This window comes from Centropristis striata, chromosome 19, assembly GCF_030273125.1.
Source record: "Centropristis striata isolate RG_2023a ecotype Rhode Island chromosome 19, C.striata_1.0, whole genome shotgun sequence".
Lineage (NCBI taxonomy): Eukaryota > Metazoa > Chordata > Actinopteri > Perciformes > Serranidae > Centropristis > Centropristis striata.
This window is the reverse complement of record NC_081535.1, coordinates 30,103,056-30,125,391: the sequence shown is the minus strand read 5'-3', so window position 1 is coordinate 30,125,391 and position 22,336 is coordinate 30,103,056. Positions and strand designations below refer to the sequence as shown.

General features: G+C 35.1%; 1 protein-coding gene across 3 annotated transcripts in view; it reads right to left on the bottom strand.

Moving 5' to 3' along the window:
* mctp1b (multiple C2 domains, transmembrane 1b) overlaps window positions 1–22,336 on the bottom strand; it is a 53,519-nt gene that overhangs the window by 14,987 nt on the left and 16,196 nt on the right. For 2 of the 3 annotated variants that reach the window (XM_059357627.1, XM_059357628.1), the window contains exons 2-6: window positions 11,526–11,646; window positions 11,308–11,450; window positions 11,140–11,219; window positions 7,826–7,949; window positions 298–336 (exon numbers count right to left, since the gene is read on the bottom strand). In XM_059357627.1, the coding sequence (XP_059213610.1) occupies window positions 298–336; window positions 7,826–7,949; window positions 11,140–11,219; window positions 11,308–11,450; window positions 11,526–11,646 (507 nt within the window). The remainder of the gene's footprint in view (window positions 1–297; window positions 337–7,825; window positions 7,950–11,139; window positions 11,220–11,307; window positions 11,451–11,525; window positions 11,647–22,336) is intronic. The other variant, XM_059357629.1, reaches the window with a different exon arrangement.

Genomic DNA, 22,336 nt, shown 5'->3' with positions numbered 1-22,336 from the left:
TGATTTCAGATTAACAAAATCAATCAAATCCAACTGATCATGTTAATTTGGATGGAAACAGTTTGAAGAACAGGGTTCTGTTTGCAGACAGTGGATGGAAATGAGAGCAGCTAAAACAAACAACAACAATAATCAACATTTAAGGAGCTCATGAGCAACAACAGTGACGTCTGTCTGAACTCTATGAAAAATACTCAAATAAGCAACAGAAACAGTGAGAGAAAGGCAGTGAGTGTGACGGCGTCGGGACAGACGATGATGATGATGATGCTGATGATGAGGATGGCGGCGACTTACCTTTGTGGAACGTTTCCAGGATCTCCTGAGCAGCATGGTCTGAATGTACATTGACATACATTATTTCAACTGACTTCAGCAGAAAAGTCTTTAACTAAAAGGCTGCAAAACATCAGTCATTTAGGAGGTTAAGTGTTCATTGTAAGGGTTCTAGAGGTATTTGGGTTGTTCTAAGGGTCCTTGAAGAGTTTTAGTGTTCATTGAAAGGGTTCTAGAGGTATTTGGGTTGTTCTAAGGGTCCTTGAAGAGTTTCAGTGTTCATTGAAAGGGTTCTAGAGGGAGTTTTAGTGTCCATTGAAAGGGTTCTAGAGGTATTTGGGTTGTTCTAAGGGTCATTGGAGAGTTTTAGTGTTCATTGAAAGGGTTCTAGAGGTATTTGGGTTGTTCTAAGGGTCCTTGAAGAGTTTTAGTGTTCATTGAAAGGGTTCTAGAGGTATTTGGGTTGTTCTAAGGGTCCTTGGAAGAGTTTTAGTGTTCATTGAAAGGGTTCTAGAGGGAGTTTTAGTGTCCATTGAAAGGGTTCTAGAGGTATTTGGGTTGTTCTAAGGGTCCTTGAAGAGTTTTAGTGTTCATTGAAAGGGTTCTAGAGGTATTTGGGTTGTTCTAAGGGTCCTTGAAGCGTTTTAGTGTTCATTGAAAGGGTTCTAGAGGTATTTGGGTTGTTCTAAGGGTCCTTGAAGTGTTTTAGTGTTCATTGAAAGGGTTCTAGAGAACATTTAGGAGGTTTAGTGTTCATATAAATGATTCTTGGGGTCATTTGGGTTGTTCTATGGGTCCCTGAAAATTTAAAGTGTTCATTGAAAGGGTTCTAGAGGTAATTTGGGTTGTTCTAAGGGTCCTTGAAGAGTTTTAGTGTTCATTGAAAGGGTTCTAGAGGTCATTTGGGTTGTTCTAAGGGTCCTTGAAGAGTTTTAGTGTTCACTGAAAGGGTTCTAGAGGTATTTGGGTTGTTCTAAGGGTCTTTGAAGATGTTAAGTGTTCATTGAAAGGGTTCTAGAGAACATTTAGGAGGTTAAGTGTTCATATAAATGATTCTTGGGGTCATTTGGGTTGTTCTATGGGTCCCTGAACATTTTAAGTGTTCATTGAAAGGGTTCTAGAGGTCATTTGGGTTGTTCTAAGGGTCCCTGAAGATGTTTAGGGTTCATTGAAAGGGTTCTAGAGGACATTTAGGAGGTTTAGTGTTCATAGAAATTATTCTTGAGGTCATTTGCGTTGTTCTAAGGGTCCCTGAAGATGTTTAGGGTTCATTGAAAGGGTTCTAGAGGACATTTAGGAGGTTAAGTGTTCATAGAAATTATTCTTGAGGTCATTTGCGTTGTTCTAATGGTCCTTGAGGAGCTTTAGTGTTCATTGAAAGGGCTCTTGAGGTCATTTGGGAGGTTTAGTGAGAATTGGAAAGGGTCTACAGCTTTTTATGGTCATATAAGAACATTAGAGGTTCTAGGTGCCCTTTCGGGTGTTCTATAAGTCCTTTAAGGAGTTAAGTGGTCATATAAAAAATTAGGTAATTTAGGAGGTTCTATGAGTCACTGAAGAGGTTTATTGATCATTGAAAAGGTTCTAGGATGTCCTATGAATACCAGGTTCTTGAGGTTTCTTTAGAAAGTTCAACAAGTGTTTTGGGAGTTCCAGTGGTAATTAAAAAGGTTTCCGAGGTCCTTTAAGATGTGTAATGAGTCCTTCAGAGAGTTCTAGGGTCATTGACGATGACTAAAGTCTTTAACTCTATGGAGTCTTGGGCTATTTTGTCCATTTTTTAATCATTTTCATGTCTTTTCGTGTCTTTTGGTAACTTTGTGTCTTTTTTGGTCATTTTGTGTCTGTTGTTGTGTCTTTTTTGTCATTTTGTGTCTTCTGTGGGTTTTTTTGGTCATTCTGTCTTCTCCTTTTGTGTCTTTTTTTGGTCATTTTGTGTCTTTCTTGGTCATTTTGTTTCTTTTTTTAGTCATTTTGTGTATTTTCTGTCATTTTGTGTCTTTTTTGGTAATTTTGTGTCTTTTTTTGGTAATTTTGTGTCTTTTTTAGTCCTTTAGTCTAGATTTTGAATCTTTTTTTAACTTTCAAAACACTATCATGCTCAATAAAGAATTTTAAATGTTGCAAATGTGAACAAAGGTTGCAAATATAACATATAAGAGGGTTCCATCCAGTTCTATCATTTTATACTAAATATATTTGAGCTTGTCTCCAGTTTTACTTGGTATATCATCATGAAACTGAAACTGGCCTCATGGAGTTTACAGCCAGAACTTTCGAGGTAAATTTACAGTAGGGCTCCACGCTGCTTTGTTTTCTAGTCTGGATGTCATGAATAAGTCTGAATGCTTTGGAGCTTTTGGAGACTCCACAGGGTTCACTAAAAGGCTGCAAAAATCTGCCTAATCTAAATTTAATGCACGTCAGGAGCAGAGCAGCCACTAGGGGGCGCTACAGGACAGGCTTCACTACAAGCAGCTGAAACAAGTGAAAGGAGGTGTACTGCAACTTTAATTAGGCTGCGTGCATCTGAAAATAGATTCTTACAACGTGCTGAATATTCATGATGATTCCTCATTAGCTTTAATGACACTTTGATGTATCAGAGATTTATTTTTTCTGTTGTTTCTTTTTCACACAATTCTTCACTCGTCTTCTCTCTTTTCTTTATCTTTCTTGTGGACTGTGGAGCAGACTAACACCCAGCCTGATGATTAATTTATACACTGAATAAAACATGCAGAAGACAGACTGTTTAATGTCTTTGTGCTGAGGATACATTTAGAAACCCTCCTCAGATACTCAAATAGGAATCAAGGATCAAGAATAAAAATATAAATGCAACACTTAAGTTTTGTTCTCATTTTACACAAGTTGATATAATGATCTGACACTTTTTATATGCAAACAAAAAGGCAAATTCCAGCCTAATTTTGGTCACAAATTTGTTAAAATCCACGTTAGAGATTATTTCTCCTTTGGCAAAATAATCCACCCACCTGACAGGTGTGTTACATCAATATATAATACCAATCTCTTCCGTAGTTTTAAGAAATTGGGATCACAGCTAAAATAAGAACAAAATAAAACACTGAAAAAAAACCTTAAATTGAAGAATGGAAGCAAAGGAAGGCCAGAAGATTTAGGGCTTTTTTTGTCTCTTTTGCTGCCAAATGCTCAAATCATTCTTTGCTTGCTTCCATATTAAAGTGAATCAGGATATCATTCATTTAAAGTTATTTAGAATTAAAATGACCTAACATTTCATTCAGTTTTTGATCATTGCCACATTAAGGGAGGGAAAATGTTGATTCTATATTTCATGTTTATTTAAATGTAACTGATATGATGACGCAGAATAAATTGAAGATATAACCTTAAAGCTAAAAACAACACAAAGAAAAGGTTCTAGAGGAAATCTAGGGTGTTCTGAGAGTTCATCGGGAGGTCACTGAAAAGGTCTACAGGTCATTCAGGATGTTCTATGAGTCCTTCGGGAGGTTACTTCTTCATCAAAAAGTTGTAGCACTCATCTAGGGTTCTCTGTGAGTCCTTTACAAGGTTTACTGCTTATTGAAAAGGTTCTAGAGGTAATTAAGGATGTTCTGTGAGTCCCTTAGGAGGTTTAGTGGTCATTATAAAAGGTTCTGCAGGTGATTTAAGATGTTATACAAGTCCTTTATGTTCTCTTCTGTGAGTCCTTTAGAGGTAGTTTAAGATGTTCCACAAGTCCTTTAGGGTGTTAGTGGTCATCTAACAGGACATTTGGGATGATCTATGTCACTGAAAAAGGGTTCTTGGGGTCATTTAGGATGTAAAGGGGTTACTGAAAATGTTTCAAAGATCCTTTACGATGTTTTTTGAGTCCTCCCATTTTGTAGTTGTGAAAAAGGTTCTAGATATCATTTAGAATAGTTACTAGTTCTTTAGGTGGTTTAGTGATCATTTTCATCAAGTTCTAAAGGTCATTTAGGATGTTTTACAAGTTCTTTGGGAGGTTTTGTGGTCGTCAAAAAGGTTCTTGATGTCATTTAGAAAAGTTACTGGTCCTTTAGGCAGTTTAACAGTCATTGCTGGTTGTAGGGGCCCATTGAGGATGAAGGTTCTTAGGATGTACAATAAGTCCTTAGGGGGGTTCAGCGATCAATGAAAATGTTCTAGAGTTAATTTAGGATGTTTCACAAATTCTTTAGGATGTTTACTGTTTATTGAAAATGTTTCAGGCATCATTCAGATTATTCTGTGAGTCCTTTAGAGGTAATTTAAGATGTTCCACAAGTTCTTTAGGGTGTTGAGTGGTCATCAAAAAGGACATTTGGGACGATCTATGTCACCGTAAACAGTTCTTAGGGTCATTTAGGATGTTTAGTGGTCACTGAAATAGTTTCAAAGTTCTTTGAGGATGTTCTATGAGTCCTTTAGGGGAGTTAGTGGTCATGGAAAAGGTTTAGAGGTCATTTAGAATGTTCTAAAAGTCCTTTGGGAGATTTTGTGTTCGTCAAAAAGGTTCTGGATATCATTTAGGATGGTTTTTGGTCATTGAAAAAGTTGTAGAGGCCAATTAAGTATGTTCTACAAGTCTTTTATGTGGTTTAGTGTTCATCTAACAGGACATTTGGGATGATCTATGTCACTGAAAAGGGTTCTTGGGGTCATTTAGGATGTAAAGGGGTTACTGAAAAGTTTCCAAGATCCTTTAGGATGTTTTATGAGTCCTCCCATTTTGTAGTTGTCAAAAAGGTTCTAGATATCATTTAGAGTAGTGACTAGTTCTTTAGGTGGTTTAGTGATCATTTTCATCAAGTTCTAAAGGTCATTTAGGATGTTTTACAAGTTCTTTGGGAGGTTTTGTGGTCGTCAAAAAGGTTCTTGATGAAATTTAGAAAAGTTAATGGTCCTTTAGGTAGTTTAACGGTCATTGCAGGTTGTAGGGGCCCATTGAGGATGAAGGTTCTTAAGATGTACAATAAGTCCTTAGGGGGGTTAAGTGATCAATGAAAATGTTCTAGAGTTAATTTAGGATGTTCCACAAATTCTTTAGGATGTTTACTGTTTATTGAAAATGTTTCAGGCACCATTCAGATTATTCTGTGAGTCCTTCAGAGGTAATTTAAGATGTTCCACAAGTTCTTTAGGGTGTTGAGTGGTCATCAAAAAGGACATTTGGGACGATCTATGTCACCGAAAACAGTTCTTGGGGTCATTTAGGATGTTTAGTGGTCACTGAAATAGTTTCAAAGTTCTTTGAGGATGTTCTATGAATCCTTTAGGGGGGTTAGTGGTCATGGAAAAGGTTTAGAGGTCGTTTAGAATGTTCTAAAAGTCCTTTGGAAGATTTTGTGTTCGTCAAAAAGGTTCTGGATATCATTTAGGATGGTTTTTGTTCATTGAAAAAGTTGTAGAGGCCCATTTAGGATGTTCTACAAGTATTTTACGCAGTTTAGTGATCATCTAACAGGACATTTGGGATGTTCTATGTCACCGAAAACAGTTCCTGGGGTCATTTAATATGTTTAGTGGTCACTGAAATAGTTTCAAAGTTCTTTGAGGATGTTCTATGAGTCCTTTAGGGGGGTTAGTGGTCATGGAAAAAAGTTTAAAGGTCGTTTAGAATGTTCTAAAAGTCCTTTGGGAGATTTTGTGTTCGTCAAAAATGTTCTGGATATCATTTAGGATGGTTTTTGGTCATTGAAAAAGTTGTAGAGGCCCATTTAGGATGTTCTACAAGTCTTTTACGGAGTTTAGTGTTCATCTAACAGGACATTTGGGATGATCTATGTCACTGAAAAGGGTTATTGGGGTGTTTAGAGTCCTATAGGAGGTATAGTGGCCATTGAAAGGGTTGTAGAGGCTCATTTAGGATGTCCTACAAGTCTTTTACGCAGTTTAGTGATCATCAAAAAGATTCTGGAGGCCATTTGGGATCAACAATAAGTCCTTTAGGGGGTTTAGTGATCAATGAAAGTGTTATAGAGGTAATTTGGGGTGTTCTATGAGAAGCACTGAGGAGGACAAAGGGTCTTTCTTTCACTTGTCAGCCATATGTTCTGGATTCTTGTAGAACACTTCACAAACTCAGACAAAAAGAAAAGCTACAACTACAGAGCTACTACTAACAATCAAACCACTGAAGGTATTGTTCAGAGTTTGTCCAATAGAGGGCATGAAGCTCATCTGTTCTGTTCTCTACACGGGGAGCAAACCAGGAGAGGGTTCTAACGTTCTCCACTACACTCACTTTATCCACATACGGCTTCCACCGATACGTCCTAACCACAGTCTGCTGCAGGAAACACGCAGCACAAACAGCCGTTAACACTCACACACACACACATCCTGCTGTTATACAACATGTGTGTGTGTGTGTGTGTGTGTGTGTGTGTCAACTGTGATTTTTGTAATCCAGTTGTGTTGAAACGATTAGTAGATTAATGGATTAGCGCAGTTATGTCAACCATTTAAAGGAAAGCTGGATGTCTAACTGGAATAAAATACATTAAAAAACTTTTAAAAAGCTAATAAACACAACAAAAAATAATAAAATAGCTCAACTAAAGAACAAATAAAATAGATAAAAAAATTTGAATAATGCCTCAATAAAACAACCAATGAAATGCATTAAAAAAGCTACATTATAGACAAAATAAAATTGATAAAATAAAAGAAAAAATGTTAAATTACACAACAAAATAAAATTGATTAAAAATTATTAAATAAAACAACAAATTAAAAAAAAAGCAAAATAACCCAAAATAAAATAGATAAAAAATATTAAATATAGCTCAATAAAACAACATACAAAAACAACATAAATAAAAAAAAAAGCAAAATAACACAAAATATAATTGATTAAAATAGTTTTTCCCCCTGAAATTGATTGTATAACAGTGGAGAAGAAGATCAATTCATTAGTAGATGGATAGAAAATTAAAAGCTGATTAAAGGTTTTTATCATGCGAAACTTTTCTGAATTTTCGGGCTACAGGCTTAAAAAAAAGTGAGCACTTTCTGCAGCTTTTTTAGTTATTTAAGAAAACACTAACCCTCTGAATCCCAACAACCTGCCATCACATTTGAAAGGCATGTTTTATTTTTTTTAAATCACTAAAAAACACCATTTATCACAGCCAGAAACGTAGCAGAGAGGAGAGGACAGGAGAGGATGTTTACACAGAGCAGAGAGGAGAGGACAGGGGAGGCTGAAAAAAATGGAAATAGTGCAAACTATTTTTTCAATATTGGTAACATTGGTGGAAAAATGTTGTTTATATTGTTCCCGTTTTATTCTTATCAAAGAAAATCAACTTGTATTTTTTCTTTTGTTATAATGTATGGCTTTATATTTCTGCTGTAAAGCTGCTTGTTGGGGTTCAGAGGGTAAATCAATGATTTTGATTACTTGCAGCTATAAAATCCAGCCTGCTCTCATCCTCATGTTTTAACTGTAATAACTCACATAAATGTAATTCCATAGCTGTTTAAGAGACAGCATTACACCTATACATCTAAATTAAACTGAAGTGAGAGATGTAATGAGGAGCAGACGTACCGTGGAGCCTCGCCGCTCCTCCAGCGGACTTTCTTTGGGCGTCAGGGTGACGGCGAGCTCCAGAGAGCCCAGGTCCTGGTCCGGGTGCTGAGGGTCCTTCAGCACCAGAGTCACAGGGATCGTCCTGCAGCACACAGGTAACACAGGTAAGACAGGTAAGAGGACGAGAGAAAAGGGCATGTGATGCTGCATGATCCACTCTGCTCCCTGCCATGTTAAAGGTCACATACAGGGTCGATCGATAGGCTTTTCTCAGCAATATCGATTATTCATAAACTATGTTGAGATCTCTGTATTGACGTACATACATTATCTTTCTCTGGTGAAGTGTATGAACAACACTGTAGACTGGATCGTTTACTTACAGACACAAATAGTTCTATGGTATAAACATTTTGTGTATAAAATATCTATAAGCTATAAAATAACATTGAGACTGAGACTGTAATAAAAGCACACATTCTAACTACAGAATAAATCATTTTAAAAGTTAAAAGACCTGAAAAATATTCTGTTTTCCTATGAGAATACCAAAACATTTAATTCTTCCAGCTAAAAAAGCTAGTACTTAATTAGTTCATTAGTAAGCTGGTTAGTTAGGTAGGTAGTTAGCTAATTAATAGGTGAGTGAGTAAGTGGGTGAGTTAGTCAGTTAGTAAATAGCTTTAGTTAATAAGTTTGTTAATAAGTGAGATAGTGAGTTAGTTATTTAATAAGTGAGTAAGTTAGTTAGTTAGTAAGTTAATAAGTAACTTATTTAGTAAATAGGTGAGTAAGTTAGTTAGTTAGTAAGTTAATAAGTAACTTATTTAGTAAATAGGTGAGTAAGTTAGTTAGTTAGTAAGTTAATAAGTAACTTATTTAGTAAATAGGTGAGTAAGTTAGCTAATGAGTGATTTGGTTAGTTGGTTAGTTGGTTAGTTAGTTAGTTAGTTAGTTAGTTAGTTAGTTAGTTAGTTAGTTGGATAGTTAATAGGTGAGTGAGTGAGTGAGTGAGTGAGTGAAGTGACTTATTTAGTAAATAGGTGAGTAAGTTAGTTAATGAGTGAGTTGGACAGTTAGTAAGTAAGTAAGTAAGTAAGTAAGTCAGTCAGTCAGTCAGTCAGTCAGTCAGTCAGTCAGTCAGTCAGTCAGTCAGTCAGTTAGTTAGTTAGTTAGTTAGTTAGTTAGTAAGTTATTAAGTAACTTATTTAAATAGGAGAGTAAGTTAGTTAATGAGTGAGTTAGTGAGTTAGTTAGTGAGTGAGTGAGTGAGTTGGATAGTTAAAAGGTGAGTGAGTGAGTGAGTGAGTGAGTGAGTGAGTGAGTGAGTGAGTGAGTGAGTGAGTGAGTGAGTGAGTGAGTGAGTGAGTGAGTGAGTGAGTGAGTGAGTGAGTGAGTTATTGAGGCTCTGAATCAAAACAACCTCAAACAAGAATAAACCTGAAACTGACTTCTGTCTGTTTCAGAAGTCTGAAAGAGCTGAAGACACAAGCTGTTTCAGACACAAGACTGTCCAGCTGTCTTCAGCAGGACAGTCTTGTGTCCGCTCATTAAACAGGTTCTGCTCCTTGTAAAAACTACAAAACCTGCTGAAAGAGAACCCTGTTGTGTCTTTATTGCAGTGTGTAGTGGTGTGTGTTGTTTGTAGTGCTCTATTTCTTTTGTGTTCTCAGTTGTGTGTCTGTGTCTATGTCTGTGTCTTTGTCTGTGTCTTTCACATGCATGTATGGTTTCATGTTTTCAGCATAGTATTTCTCCTTGTAAACGGTAATATGAGACGGTATAGGAACTACAAAACTGAGGCCCTGGGGGCGCCTGAAGACCTCAAACTGCCACATAATTAAGGCAGAAACCAAAGCCTGAAAAACAGCCGGAGACCACAAAAACACTGGAGAATGTGACCGACGTGGCCACAGTTTACAGCACAGTGAGTCTGTGCACAACCACAGCACTGCACACTCTAAGACTAACATTAATCCAATCATCTTACTTTGCCATTTTGATTTATAAGGATTTTCAAACTCAGAATCTCTTCTAAGTAATGAAATATAAAATCCACTAGTGAAAACCTCTTACAGCATGGTGAAGTTCTCCTACAGGCCCTATAATAAATCTGTTCATACGAGCGGCTCTTGCAGGACGAGCAATAGTTGTTTTTGTTTGTTGTATGTAAAATGATCGATATCCAGAGAAGATGATGGATGGTTTTGCACAGAAACTAATGAAGAAGAGGCTGTGAGATCAATGCTGCAGTGATCAGACTGACAGCAGCTGATGGAGCTGCAGACGGACAGAAACGCATCAGGTTTTATGCTTATAATTTGTCTTAGAAAAGACATATATGTGCAGTAACCAATGAAGCTGATGAATATATATCTGTTAAATGTTCTCTATTCCAGGAGCAGAGTGAGTTATAAATAATGCTAATGATTCCCAGGAGAATTCATCTGCAGGACTGCTATGTGAAGAGAGCTTGCCACTCTATTATTATAATTATAATGATAATAATAATAGTTATTACTATCATTATAATAAACATAAATAGTTAATCAAATAATAATTAATAATATAATTCACCAGATTATGTTACATAAAATATATAATTAGATCATTTTAAATGATATAAATATTAATTCAAAGCAATAATAAAATTAAAAATTACATTACAAACATTATTATTATTATTATTATTATTATAATTATTATTATTGTCATAATTATTATTATTATTATTATTATTATTATTATTATTATTATTATTACAATTATTATAATAAACCTAAATAGTTATCAAATTGAAATTAATAATATATATTATATTTCATTGGATAATTTTACATAATATATTTAATTCGATTATTTATAATTAATTTAAATAATATTAATTAAAAGCAATAATACAATTATATAATTAAATAAAAACATATACATTAATCTAAATAAATGTTTATAAATATATGTTATATTATAATAAATAATGTTTATTTGTCATTCATATTTATAATTAGTGGTTGTATTAATATAAAATAAATTGATTAAAATTAAATTTGTTTTTAATATATTCATTATCATCAACATCAACATCAATAATAATAATAATAATAATTCAATGCACTGTTAATTTAAAGGTGTGGGTTATTGCAGCTTTAGGCACTAAAAGAAAGTAAAGTAGAGCAACAAAAGGTGAATCATACAGATAAACATGCGGATGTGCTGCTCATGAACAAACCACAGCAAAGTCATGAAAGTGAAAATATTGGTTTTGTTGCAAAAGAGAAAAACATCTAGAGAGGGACACAAAATCAAACCAAATGTTTGCTGAAGTGACGAACCTCTGCTGCTCCAGAGACTCCAGGTAGAGATAAGCAGAGCCCATGAAGTCGTCCTGGAGGCCGAAGTCGTAGTCAAACACCTGCAGAGCAGCAACAAACAAATCTCCACTGATTGCTGTGTTTATTAATAATTCATGTGGAAAGCTTTGTGCCGGAGTGAGTCTTTACCTTTACATACAAGGGGTCACTCAGGCAGTCCATTATCAGAGTCGTCTTCTCGTCCCACACCGGGTTCAGGTTTTTGTGGATGGTTTTGCTCCTGAACACCTCTTTACCCGCCAGCTTGAACTTCACATACGGATCACTGCTGCCTGAAAGGACAAATACAAGTTGTAACAAGCGACAAAAGAAAAGAAAAGGAGCAAACAGACGAGACAGAACTCTACCTCCTCTGTCTCTGACGGCCAGGTTGTTTCCTCTCTTCAGCTCGATCTCCAGCTTGTACATCCCTGAGCTGTGGATGGCTCGCTCGGACGTGACCCCCGAGGAGCACGGAGCTCCCATACCCTGTCAGGAGACAAGCGTGCATTCATTACAACCTGCACACATCAGTCACAGCATCACCACACCCGCGAAATAAACTCACCGACATCTTCAAAAAAGAAATAAAAGCAGCGTTCTGAGCTGAACCGCAGCCTTCACTTCCTCAGCTGCGTCTGCAGCCGTGCAGCACCAACACTGACTGAAGTGTCTAATTCTGCCCAGCAAGTCGTCCCAGGGGCGACCGCTAACAGGAAATTACACGAGAGTAGCATCCTGCAGTCCGATCAGAGTGTTGTCGAGCTGATATTTTTTTTCCATTCTTGTATAAGCCTCACTTTCACTGCACTACATCTCACGTCTGCTGTGGCAACACACTCCCTGTGTGAGTTATGGCCCAACACGCCGCTTCATTACCTGACCTGATGCAACACAGGGCAGAGGTGTCAATCAGAACTTTCCAAACTTGGTTGGCATCTTGCAACAGGCTGAACTATGGCAGCTTCAACTTCTACAGGGAGGGACCTACAACACACAGTCACACCAGGGGCCCCACAGCCCTGGTGTGACTGTTAACATTTCCTGTTGTAAGTAAATCACAAAACAACAGAAAAAAATGACTTCACTGCGACATGAAACAACTCTAGAGACAGCAAACCACTACAACGATTTACAAATCAACTGCAAAGACACATAGACCCCTATAGAGAGTCACTGAAATGACCACAAACAGACAACAAGCAACATGGTCTCACAGGAATCCGTGAAATAGCCACGGATTTGCTTAACTCAAAATCCGTGGAATAGCCACGGAATCACTCAAATGTCCGTGAAACTGACACGGATTTCGCTACAATGCAAGTTAATGACAGTCATATCCCGTGGCTATTCCAACATCTAAAGTGATTATGTACATTCAATGAGTGAATATTTAGAAAATAAAACATATATTTCTCGCTAGAAATGTGATCAAAATCCATTTTTATGCAGAAACTAAGTCAAAACATTGATTTTTTTTCACTAAAAATGAGAGAACCGTCCGCCTTGTTTTTTGTTCTGACTGCCGGGACCTTGAAAATCACATGACTTGGAACACCAATAGCCACGGGATATGACTGCCATTAACTTGCATTGTAGCGAAATCCGTGTCAGTTTCACGGAAATTTGAGTGATTCCGTGGCTATTCCACGAATTTTGAGTTAAGCAAATCCGTGGCTATTTCACAGATTCCTGTGAGACCAGGTTCCAACAAGTCATCACAAAGTGATACAAAACAACTGCAATGATTCACTGAACTTCTGCAGAAACACAAAACAACTGCAATAAGAGACAAAACCACCACAAAAAGATACAAAACAACTGCAATGAGACACAAAACATGCGCAAAGAGACACAAAACAACTACCAAAAGATTTCAAAGAGTCAACAAACAACTGCAAACAGACAAAAACAACCCCAAGGATTCACAAATTAACTGTAAAAGGACACCAAACAAATACAAAGACTTTGAAAATGACCACATACAGACAGCAAGCCACTACAGAGTCACAAAAAACTGCAAAGACACATTCAAAACAACCAAAGAGCCAACAAACAACTGCAAACAGACACAAAGAACCACAAACATTTACAGATCTACTGCAAAGAGATTCAAACCCCCTACAAAGAGTCACATACGACTGTAGAACGATTCTAAACCACTACAGTCACAAAACAACCACAAAGATCCACAAAACAGCAGCAAACAGACACACCAAACATATACAGTCACAAAGCAACTGCAATAAGAGACGAAACCACTACAAAAACATTCAAAACAACCAAATAGTCAACAAACAACACAAAAACAACCACAAAGATTCCCAAATCAACTGCAAAGTGACACAAATCAACTACAATAAGAGACCAAAAGACTACAAAGAGTCATGGAACAACTGCAATAAGAGACAAAACGACTACAAAGAGTCATGAAACAACTGCAATATTTCACAGAATCTGCAAAGAGTCACTACAAACAACAAAAACAAAGTTTTTAAAAAACAACCACAAATTGAAATGAAATACTACAAAAAGACACTTAATTCCTAAAAAGATGTACAAAACAACTACAAAAAAACACAAAACCACCACAAAGACACACAAAACCACTGCAAGTCACAGACAACCACAAAGATTCACAAAATATCTGCAAAGAGTCACAAAGCAACTGCAAAAACAGACAAAACAACAATAAAGAGTCACGAAACAATATGGCGTCATATTTGAGTCAAAAGTCGCGCGAGCGATAACACATCTGCATGCGCATTTATTTTGTGTCACGCGCGCAGTTGAAATCTGCGCGCGCGACACGAAATAAATGCGCGTGCAGATGTGTTATCGCATTTTTTTGATCTGGAGCTCTGCTCGCGCGGAGCGAGGAGTTTTGACACACTGGGTCGCTCGCGGTGAAACCACTGCGAGCGAGCACGGGGGAGAATCTGCTTCACTCGGTTGCTGAATAGGTGCGCGAAGATCACAAAAGTGACACGAAATAAATGCGCGTGCAGATGTGTTATCGCTCGCGCGACTTTTGACTCAAATATGACGCCATAAACCAACTGCAAACACACAAAAACGACTAAAAAGAGTCATGAAACTGCAATTATTCACCAAACGCCTACAAAGAGACAAAATATTTTAAAAAACAACCATAAATAGGAACAAAATACTTGAAAAAGACGCTAAATTACTCAAAAGACCTACAAAACGACTACAAAAACACACAAAACCACCAGAAAGACACACGAAACAACTTAAAAGATGCAGAAAACTACTATAAAGAGACATGAAACCACTGCAAATAACAAAGTATACGACTTTAAACGTTCACAAAACAACCAAAATATACACAGAAAAAGAGACGAGTGAGACTCTGAATCTGCCACTGACACATCAATAATAAGATGTTGAATAAAATGTCTTATGTGCAGCTAAATAAGCTATTATAATCATATTGTGTATGCCTGGAATAAAGGTTCTAAAGTGTGATTCTACATGTGTCAGTGCTCCTGTAATAAAGCAACAGAGTGAATCAAAGATTAATATCACCGTACATCACTTTACAGGACGAGTCTGCATCCTGTCAACACACACAGCTGTATCCACTTACACAGATCAATACGTGATAAACATGAGCACCTCTTATACAGCCGTCTGTGTTTATGACAGCTCAGATAGCCAGAGATTACTCTGATGCTTTTAAAACACGTCTGAACACAGGAAGCTGCTGATTCTTCACTGGGGAAGGCAACGTCTAAACTACTTATTGCACCATTATTAAGTTCTTTTCTTTTCAATTTAAAAAAATAATAATTACCAAACAAATAAAAATAAATGTCACCCACTCCAGCTGCAACGACAGTCGATAGACAAGGAATAACAGAGATTAATAAAATAAGTAAATACAATAAATATGATTAAAACAAAAATGATTATAATAATAATAATAATAATAATAAAGCTTATTAGTAAAGCATGTAAAGCAAATACAATATAGATAATAAAAAGTGCAGCAGAGATCACATTTAAGTGTAAAATGAATACTTAAAAAAAATTAAAAAAATATTTTTTATTTGTTCAGAAATGTATTTATGTTAGTGCTTAAGAAAAGTGCAGTTAAAAGTGTCATGTAATAATGTATTCATTTATATATTTATTATAAATAATAATAGGGAAACAACAACAACAACAATAATAATAATAATAATACTTTTAAATTGATATATTTATAACAATGACAAGAATAAGAATTAACGAATAACAATAAAAAATGTTCATTCATTTTGTAAAGTCCAGGAAATTATAAGAGGTCACTGAACTTATTTATATGAAATAAATCAATAAAATAAATCAATAAAATATTAGTAATAGTTATAATATTAATGATATATTATAAATAATATCCGTATTTATGATAATTTGTCATAAATAATAAATACATAAAATATTGATATCAATATATATTGATATAATAAATAATAATGATATAATAATATAAAAATAATAATCTTATGCATTTATTGTACATTGATAATAAATATAAATATAAATAAAAATAAAATAAAACATGAATACATATAATATTAATAATAATAATAATAATAATGTATTTTTTAATTATTTATTGTAGATAATAATCCCTATTTATAATAATAATTTGTTATAAATAACAAAAACATAAAATATTGATTATAATAAATATATTGATATAATAAATATAAATAAAAATAAAACAAATAAAAATAATAATAATTTGATGCATATATTGTATATTGATAAATAATACATGAATAATAATAATAATAATAATAATAATAATAATAATAACAATGAATGATCATTTCATTGTCTTACAACTTGTATTAGTTGTAAGACAACAATAAATGCCACCTACTCATGCAACATAAAAGCCTCCAATTGTTGTAACATTTCTTATTAGATCCATGCACGATGCAGTGGATTTTTTTTTTTTTCAAACTTCAAGAAAACATTGTGTTCTCACTCAGGCCATTAAAATGTGTAGGTGGAGCAGCTTCCTCCCATCTCAGCTGAACTGCACTAATTACTGAGCTTTTCATAGGATCCTGGACACTGCTTATTAACTATTAACGCACTTTATTTACAGTTTTAGCTCATATTTTATGTGAAATAGGAAGTTTACAACTCTCAAACTGGACATCTGCAATCTGCAGAGCTGTGAAGGAAGCAACATTTTTTGGTTTCTGCAGAATGGCATGTGTCAAATCTGATAAAAAAATGATCTTATAATGTAGATTAACTGTTTAAGACGCTGCAAAGTCACTGTCACAGCTGAAAACAGGCCTGTTTTTTGAGATACTCATCATATCGGTTGCTCTCCGCCGTCTGAAACTACCACAAATCAGACATTATGAAACACAGACTTGTTTCCTGAGGAGTGGAAAAAACTTTTGAAGTGTGCCAACATTCTCTGCTCTGGCACTTTGCGAGCTGCGGAAATTCCACCGTGCAGAAAGTGAAAAACACAGTAAAATAGTAGGTGCGACCATCCTGTGAAACAGGAGGAGGCGAGAGTGGCGGTGTGGAGGTGTGGAGGTGTGGAGCTGCTCCGTGGGAGGACAGCGCTGTTCAAACGTTATGTAGTCTCATGTGACAAGTGGGGTAAGTCCAGTTCAGACATGATGAAGTTAAATAAGGAGATAAAGTCGGAGGATGAGATGTTCCAGGTCGACTTTACATAACTGAAAACACTGAAATATCAAATTTTCTGACACATTATACCCCATGTCTTTATCACAATAGTATATAAGATATCCTGTTAGGGGTGTGAGAATATATCATTAATTAAAAGTTCATATTATAAATATACTGGAGATACTGGTATCATATTAAAACTAGAAGATCTAAGGAATCTATAGCGGAATAATGCTGCAAAGTTCGGCTAAAGTTTTGTGTTTTTTTAACTATTTTTTAAATGATTTCTTTTTAAAAATATTTTACATTAAATCTAAAGTTTTACTGTAAGAAAAACAGTTAAACTGCCTCAGAAAAAAAGTCAAAATTACCAGAAAAAAGTCAATATCACAAGAAAAAAGTATAAATTACCATAAAAAAGCATAAATTATCAGAACAAAAGTATAAATTATCAGAAAATAAGTATAAATTTACATAAAAAATATAAATTATCAGAAAAAAGTAGAATTACCAAAAAAAAAAGTCAAAATCACAATAAAAGTTGAAATCACTAGAAAAAAAAGTATAATTTACCAAAAAAAAGTACAAATTCCCAGAAAAAATGTTGAAATTGTACATCAGGATTTTTATATATATATAGTTTTATGTGACAAGTGGGGTAAGTCCAGTTCAGACATGATGAAGTTAAATAAGGAGATAAAGTCGGAGGATGAGGTGTTCCAGGTCGACTTTACATAACTGAAAACACTGAAATATCAAATTTTCTGACACATTATACCCCATGTCTTTATCACAATAGTATATAAGATATCCTGTTAGGGGTGTGAGAATATATCATTAATTAAAAGTTCATATTATATATATACTGGAGATACTGGTATCATATTAAAACTAGAAGATCTAAGGAATCTATAGCGGAATAATGCTGCAAAGTTCGGCTAAAGTTTTGTGTTTTTTTAACCATTTTTTAAATGATTTCTTTTTTAAAATATTTTTAAGTTAAATCTTAAGTTTTACTGTAAGAAAAACAGTTAATCTGCCTCAGAAAAAAAGTCAAAATTACCAGAAAAAAGTCAAAATCACAAGAAAAAAGTATAAATTACCATAAAAAAGCATAAATTATCAGAACAAAAGTATAAATTATCAGAAAATAAGTATAAATGACCATGAAAAGTATAAATTATCAGAAAAAAGAATAAATTACCAGAAAAAAACTGAATTACCAGAAAAACGTAGAATTACCAGAAAAAAATGTCAAAATCACAATAAAAGTTGAAATTACTAGAAAAAAGTATAATTTAAAAGTATAAATTCCCAGAATTTTTTTTGAAATTGTACGTCTGGATTTTTATATATATATATATAGTTTTATGTGAGTATTAAGTGGGGTAAGTCCAGTTCAGACATGATGTTAAAAGTTAAATAAGGAGATAAAGTATCTATATAGAGTATCTATATAATAGTATATAAGATATCCTGTAAGGGGTGTGAGAACATATTATTAATTAAAAGCTAATATTTTTAATTAATAGTTTATATGGAAAGATTTGTAGGAGACACATTGCATTGTGACGGTTCCCATCTAGTGTTGATGTGCTGATGTGGTTGATCAGTTATTGTTTCTCCTATGTGTCCTTGAAGGTACCATCAGCAGATTGTGGATTTGGAGCACCTGGTTCAGGCTCCTAAAAGGATAAAAACTCCGTTTCAACGCTGCTTCTCTCTCTCTGGGCTGCATCCTGCCAGCAGCACATTCTTTGTTTGGTTTCTGCTTTGTTTCCACTTTACAACATTTACACTTCATATTGCTGACACATTCACATTTACATTACTGATGTTACTGACTTACACACTTCACATTTGTACTAATAACCTCAGTTGTTTAAGTTAATTTAATGAATTCATTAATTTCTAGACATCCTTTGTGTCCTGTCCCGTATTATTTTATGACAGCACAAAAAGTCATGCAATGATGTAGAGTTACGCAATATTTTGTGTGGCAATATTATATTGATTCATGGCCGCAAAGTATCGAAACTTAGTGTTCTTTTTTTAAATTATTTCTTTTTTAATATATTTTTTACATTAAATCTAAAGTTTTACTGTAAGAAAAACAGTTAATCCGCCTTCAGAACAAAAGTCAAAATTACCAGACAAAAAAAGTTAAAATTACAAGAAAAATACACAAAATCACAAGAAAAAAGTATAAATTACCAGGAAAAAAATCAATATTACAAGAAAAAAAGTCAAAATCACAAGAAAAAAGTATGAATTACCAGAAGCAAATAAAAATTAGAAGAAAAAAATATAAATTACAAAAAAAGTCTAAACGACCAGAAAAAAGTATAGAAATTACCAGAAAAAAATTGATTAATTACAATAATGACAAGAAAAATAATAATTTAAAAATGTTAATTTATTTTTTAAAGTCCAGGAAATATTTATAAAAAATAAGTAAATAAAATAGTATTAACAATAATAGTAATAATAATAATTTATTTGTATTTTTTACTAAATAATAATCCCTATTTATAATAATATATTATAAAAAATAAATACATGAAAAAAAATTGATATAATGAATAATAATAATATAAAAATAATATTTATTTATTTTTTAAGATTATTTTTTGGGCATTTTGCTGCTTTATTAGATAGTGACAGTTAGAAAGGCGGAGACAGAGGGGAAGACATGCGGCAAAGGGGCCTCAGGCCAGATTCGAACCCGGGCCCGCCGCAGCAAGGACTCAGCCTTAATGGTAAGCACTCTACCAGTGTGAGCCACCAGGACGCCCCTAAAAATAATAATTTTATGCTTAAAATCCGAATACTGTTGTATTGTGACTCAAGTATTGGGATAATATTGTACCTTGGGGCCGATACGCTGATTAACATTTCTATCTGATGGTGTTTTTTGCTTCACATCTTACCATCCCGAGTCCTTTTTATTGAGAATTGGTGGTTGTGGGCAGTGGATGTTTAGGGGGAGATAGCAGGTCAGTAATAGAAGTGGTGACATCATCTGGAAGCTTTGAACCTGAAGATGAATGTGAGATGCAGCTCAGCACTGTTGAACCTGGTCCTCAGTCAGAGTTCACAGGACGGGAGTGACCCAGCTGCCAGAGCTGCTTATAGAGGATTAACCGTCTTGTGGGAGTAAATCAGGAAGCAAAGCAGCGGACTGAGAATAGCACCAGATAACACACAATCCCATCAGCTACACTGAGGCACACTTTATTTATAGGAGCGTGTGTTTGTGTTTACACACACATCTGTGGATACAGCCGGGGCTTTAATCTGTCAGGATTCCTTTCATTATCATCTCCAAGACGTTTTTATCTCCCCTTTAAATATCTGGAGCCATGTTAGCAGCTCTGCGAGGCTACATGTTAGCTGTCTTTATGGTAAAGGAGCTGACCCACATTAAAGTGCAGAGATTTAGTGTTATGAAGGTGTTGAGAGACAGATTAAAACTAGAGTTACCGCGTCATGGTAGTACGCCTCCGCCAACCAGTCAAGTTCCAGTTTACTTCCATGTCTGAACACATAAGTCATATATGAACCCATATTAACATGTATGGCTCCAGTGAGAGTCCTGCTGTCTTCACTCAGAGACTATTTTTACAGAAGAGGCCCCGTTCTAACACTTCTGTTTATCAGCGCTTATCATTCCCATAAGTATGTCTCAGTAATGGACGACTAAGCCTTCTAGTAGGTGCAGCAGGTTGTTGTCAGCTCGTTCAATGGCAACTTGCTGTTGCTACATTTTACTTTCAGTTTTTTTTTGCGTAAGTTACCAAATGTGCCACAGTTTAATTCAGTTTATGCTACAAAACTAAGGCAAAAAACTTTCCTAGTTAGCCGTTATAAAAGATGGTTTAAAAAGTGACCTGGTTTGTTTGACTCACCCACAGGCTCAACACATAATTAGCACGGTCAATAAAGGCCAACAATAAACGTTAATATAGCAGTTTTACTAACTAAAAGGTCGCAGTTTGGTTGGGTTTATGCCACAAAAGAACGTTTCTAGGTTTAGGGCAAAAAACCTCCTGGTTAGGGGTTATAAAAGACAGTTTATATTGTAAATAAATTATTGTAAATGCCAAAAGTGAATGAGGACAACGTTAGTAATGGACTACTCCACCTTCTAGTAGGTGCAGCAGGTTATTATCAGCTCGTTCAATGGCAGCTTTCTGTTGTTACATTTTACTTTCAGTTTTGTTTGGTTAAGTTACCAAAATATGCCACAGTTTCATTCGGTTTACGCTACAAAACTACTTCTCTAAGGTTAAGGCAAAAAACTTAGCTGTTATAAAAGATGGTCTAAAAAGTGACCTGGTTTGTTTGACTCACCCACAGACTCAACACATAATTGCCATGGTCAATAAAGGCCAACAATAAACGTTAATATAGCAGTTTTACTAACTAAAAGGTCGCAGTTTGGTTTGGTTTTTGCCACAAAAGAACGTCTCTAGGTTTAGGGCAAAAGACCTCTTGGTTAGGAGTTATAAAAGATGGTCTAAAAAGGGACCATAAGGCCTGGACTCACCCACAGACTCAACACATAATTAGCACGGTCAATACAATTTCCAATACATGATTTTCATGAAAATGTCTAGATGTCAGCTCATAAATTAAACTCTTATGAGCTACTTTTGTTGCTATCATATTTGTCCAAAAATGTGCCTTTAGTTGTACCAGGCATTAAAATGAACAAGAAATTGAAGAAAACAATGGTCGAATATTTTTTTCCATAACTGTGGGTCATATACAATGCCTGTATTCTGAAAAATGGAGTATAGTGACCTGATCTTTATGTAAAAAGAAAGACAAACTAGCAGCCATAACTACAGACAGGTGAAGATTAGAGACGCCGTCGAGGGAGGGAGGCTGGAGATGATGTCAATAAACCCACTGAGGAGACGAAGACGAGGTAGTAACATACATCTTCTTCATGTCACGATGCTCCAACCTCAAGGGCCCATTAACATCAATACTGCTGCCAATACACACCGTGCCGATCAATACTGGGAATGAGCGGCACAGGAAGCTCCAGTCTGGCTCGCTGCAGCATGGGAAAACACATTTTCTTCACAACTACTTTACTTTTACTGCTGATACTAGAAATACACAAGTAGGATTATGAATGCAGGGCTTTTACTCCAACAGAGTATTTGTACAATTGTTGAACTGGTACTTATACTTCACCTCAAACAAAGTGTGAAGCTGCAAACTGTTCTCACTACTTGTTCTTTATAAAAACACAGAATCGATTGCCTCCTACTGAACTGTGATTCTCCTCCTTACAGACAAGCCCAATTTATGCTACTCTCTCTGTGTAGTGACTCTGTAGTAAGCCATGCAGTTATTCTCATACAGTTTAAATATGTTACTTAGATAATTGTATCTGAACATTGGTGCATCCTGTGTTATCTATGTGTTATTCTGTCCTCTTGTATGTGAATATTTACATTTACATTTAGTCATTTAGCAGACGCTTTTATCC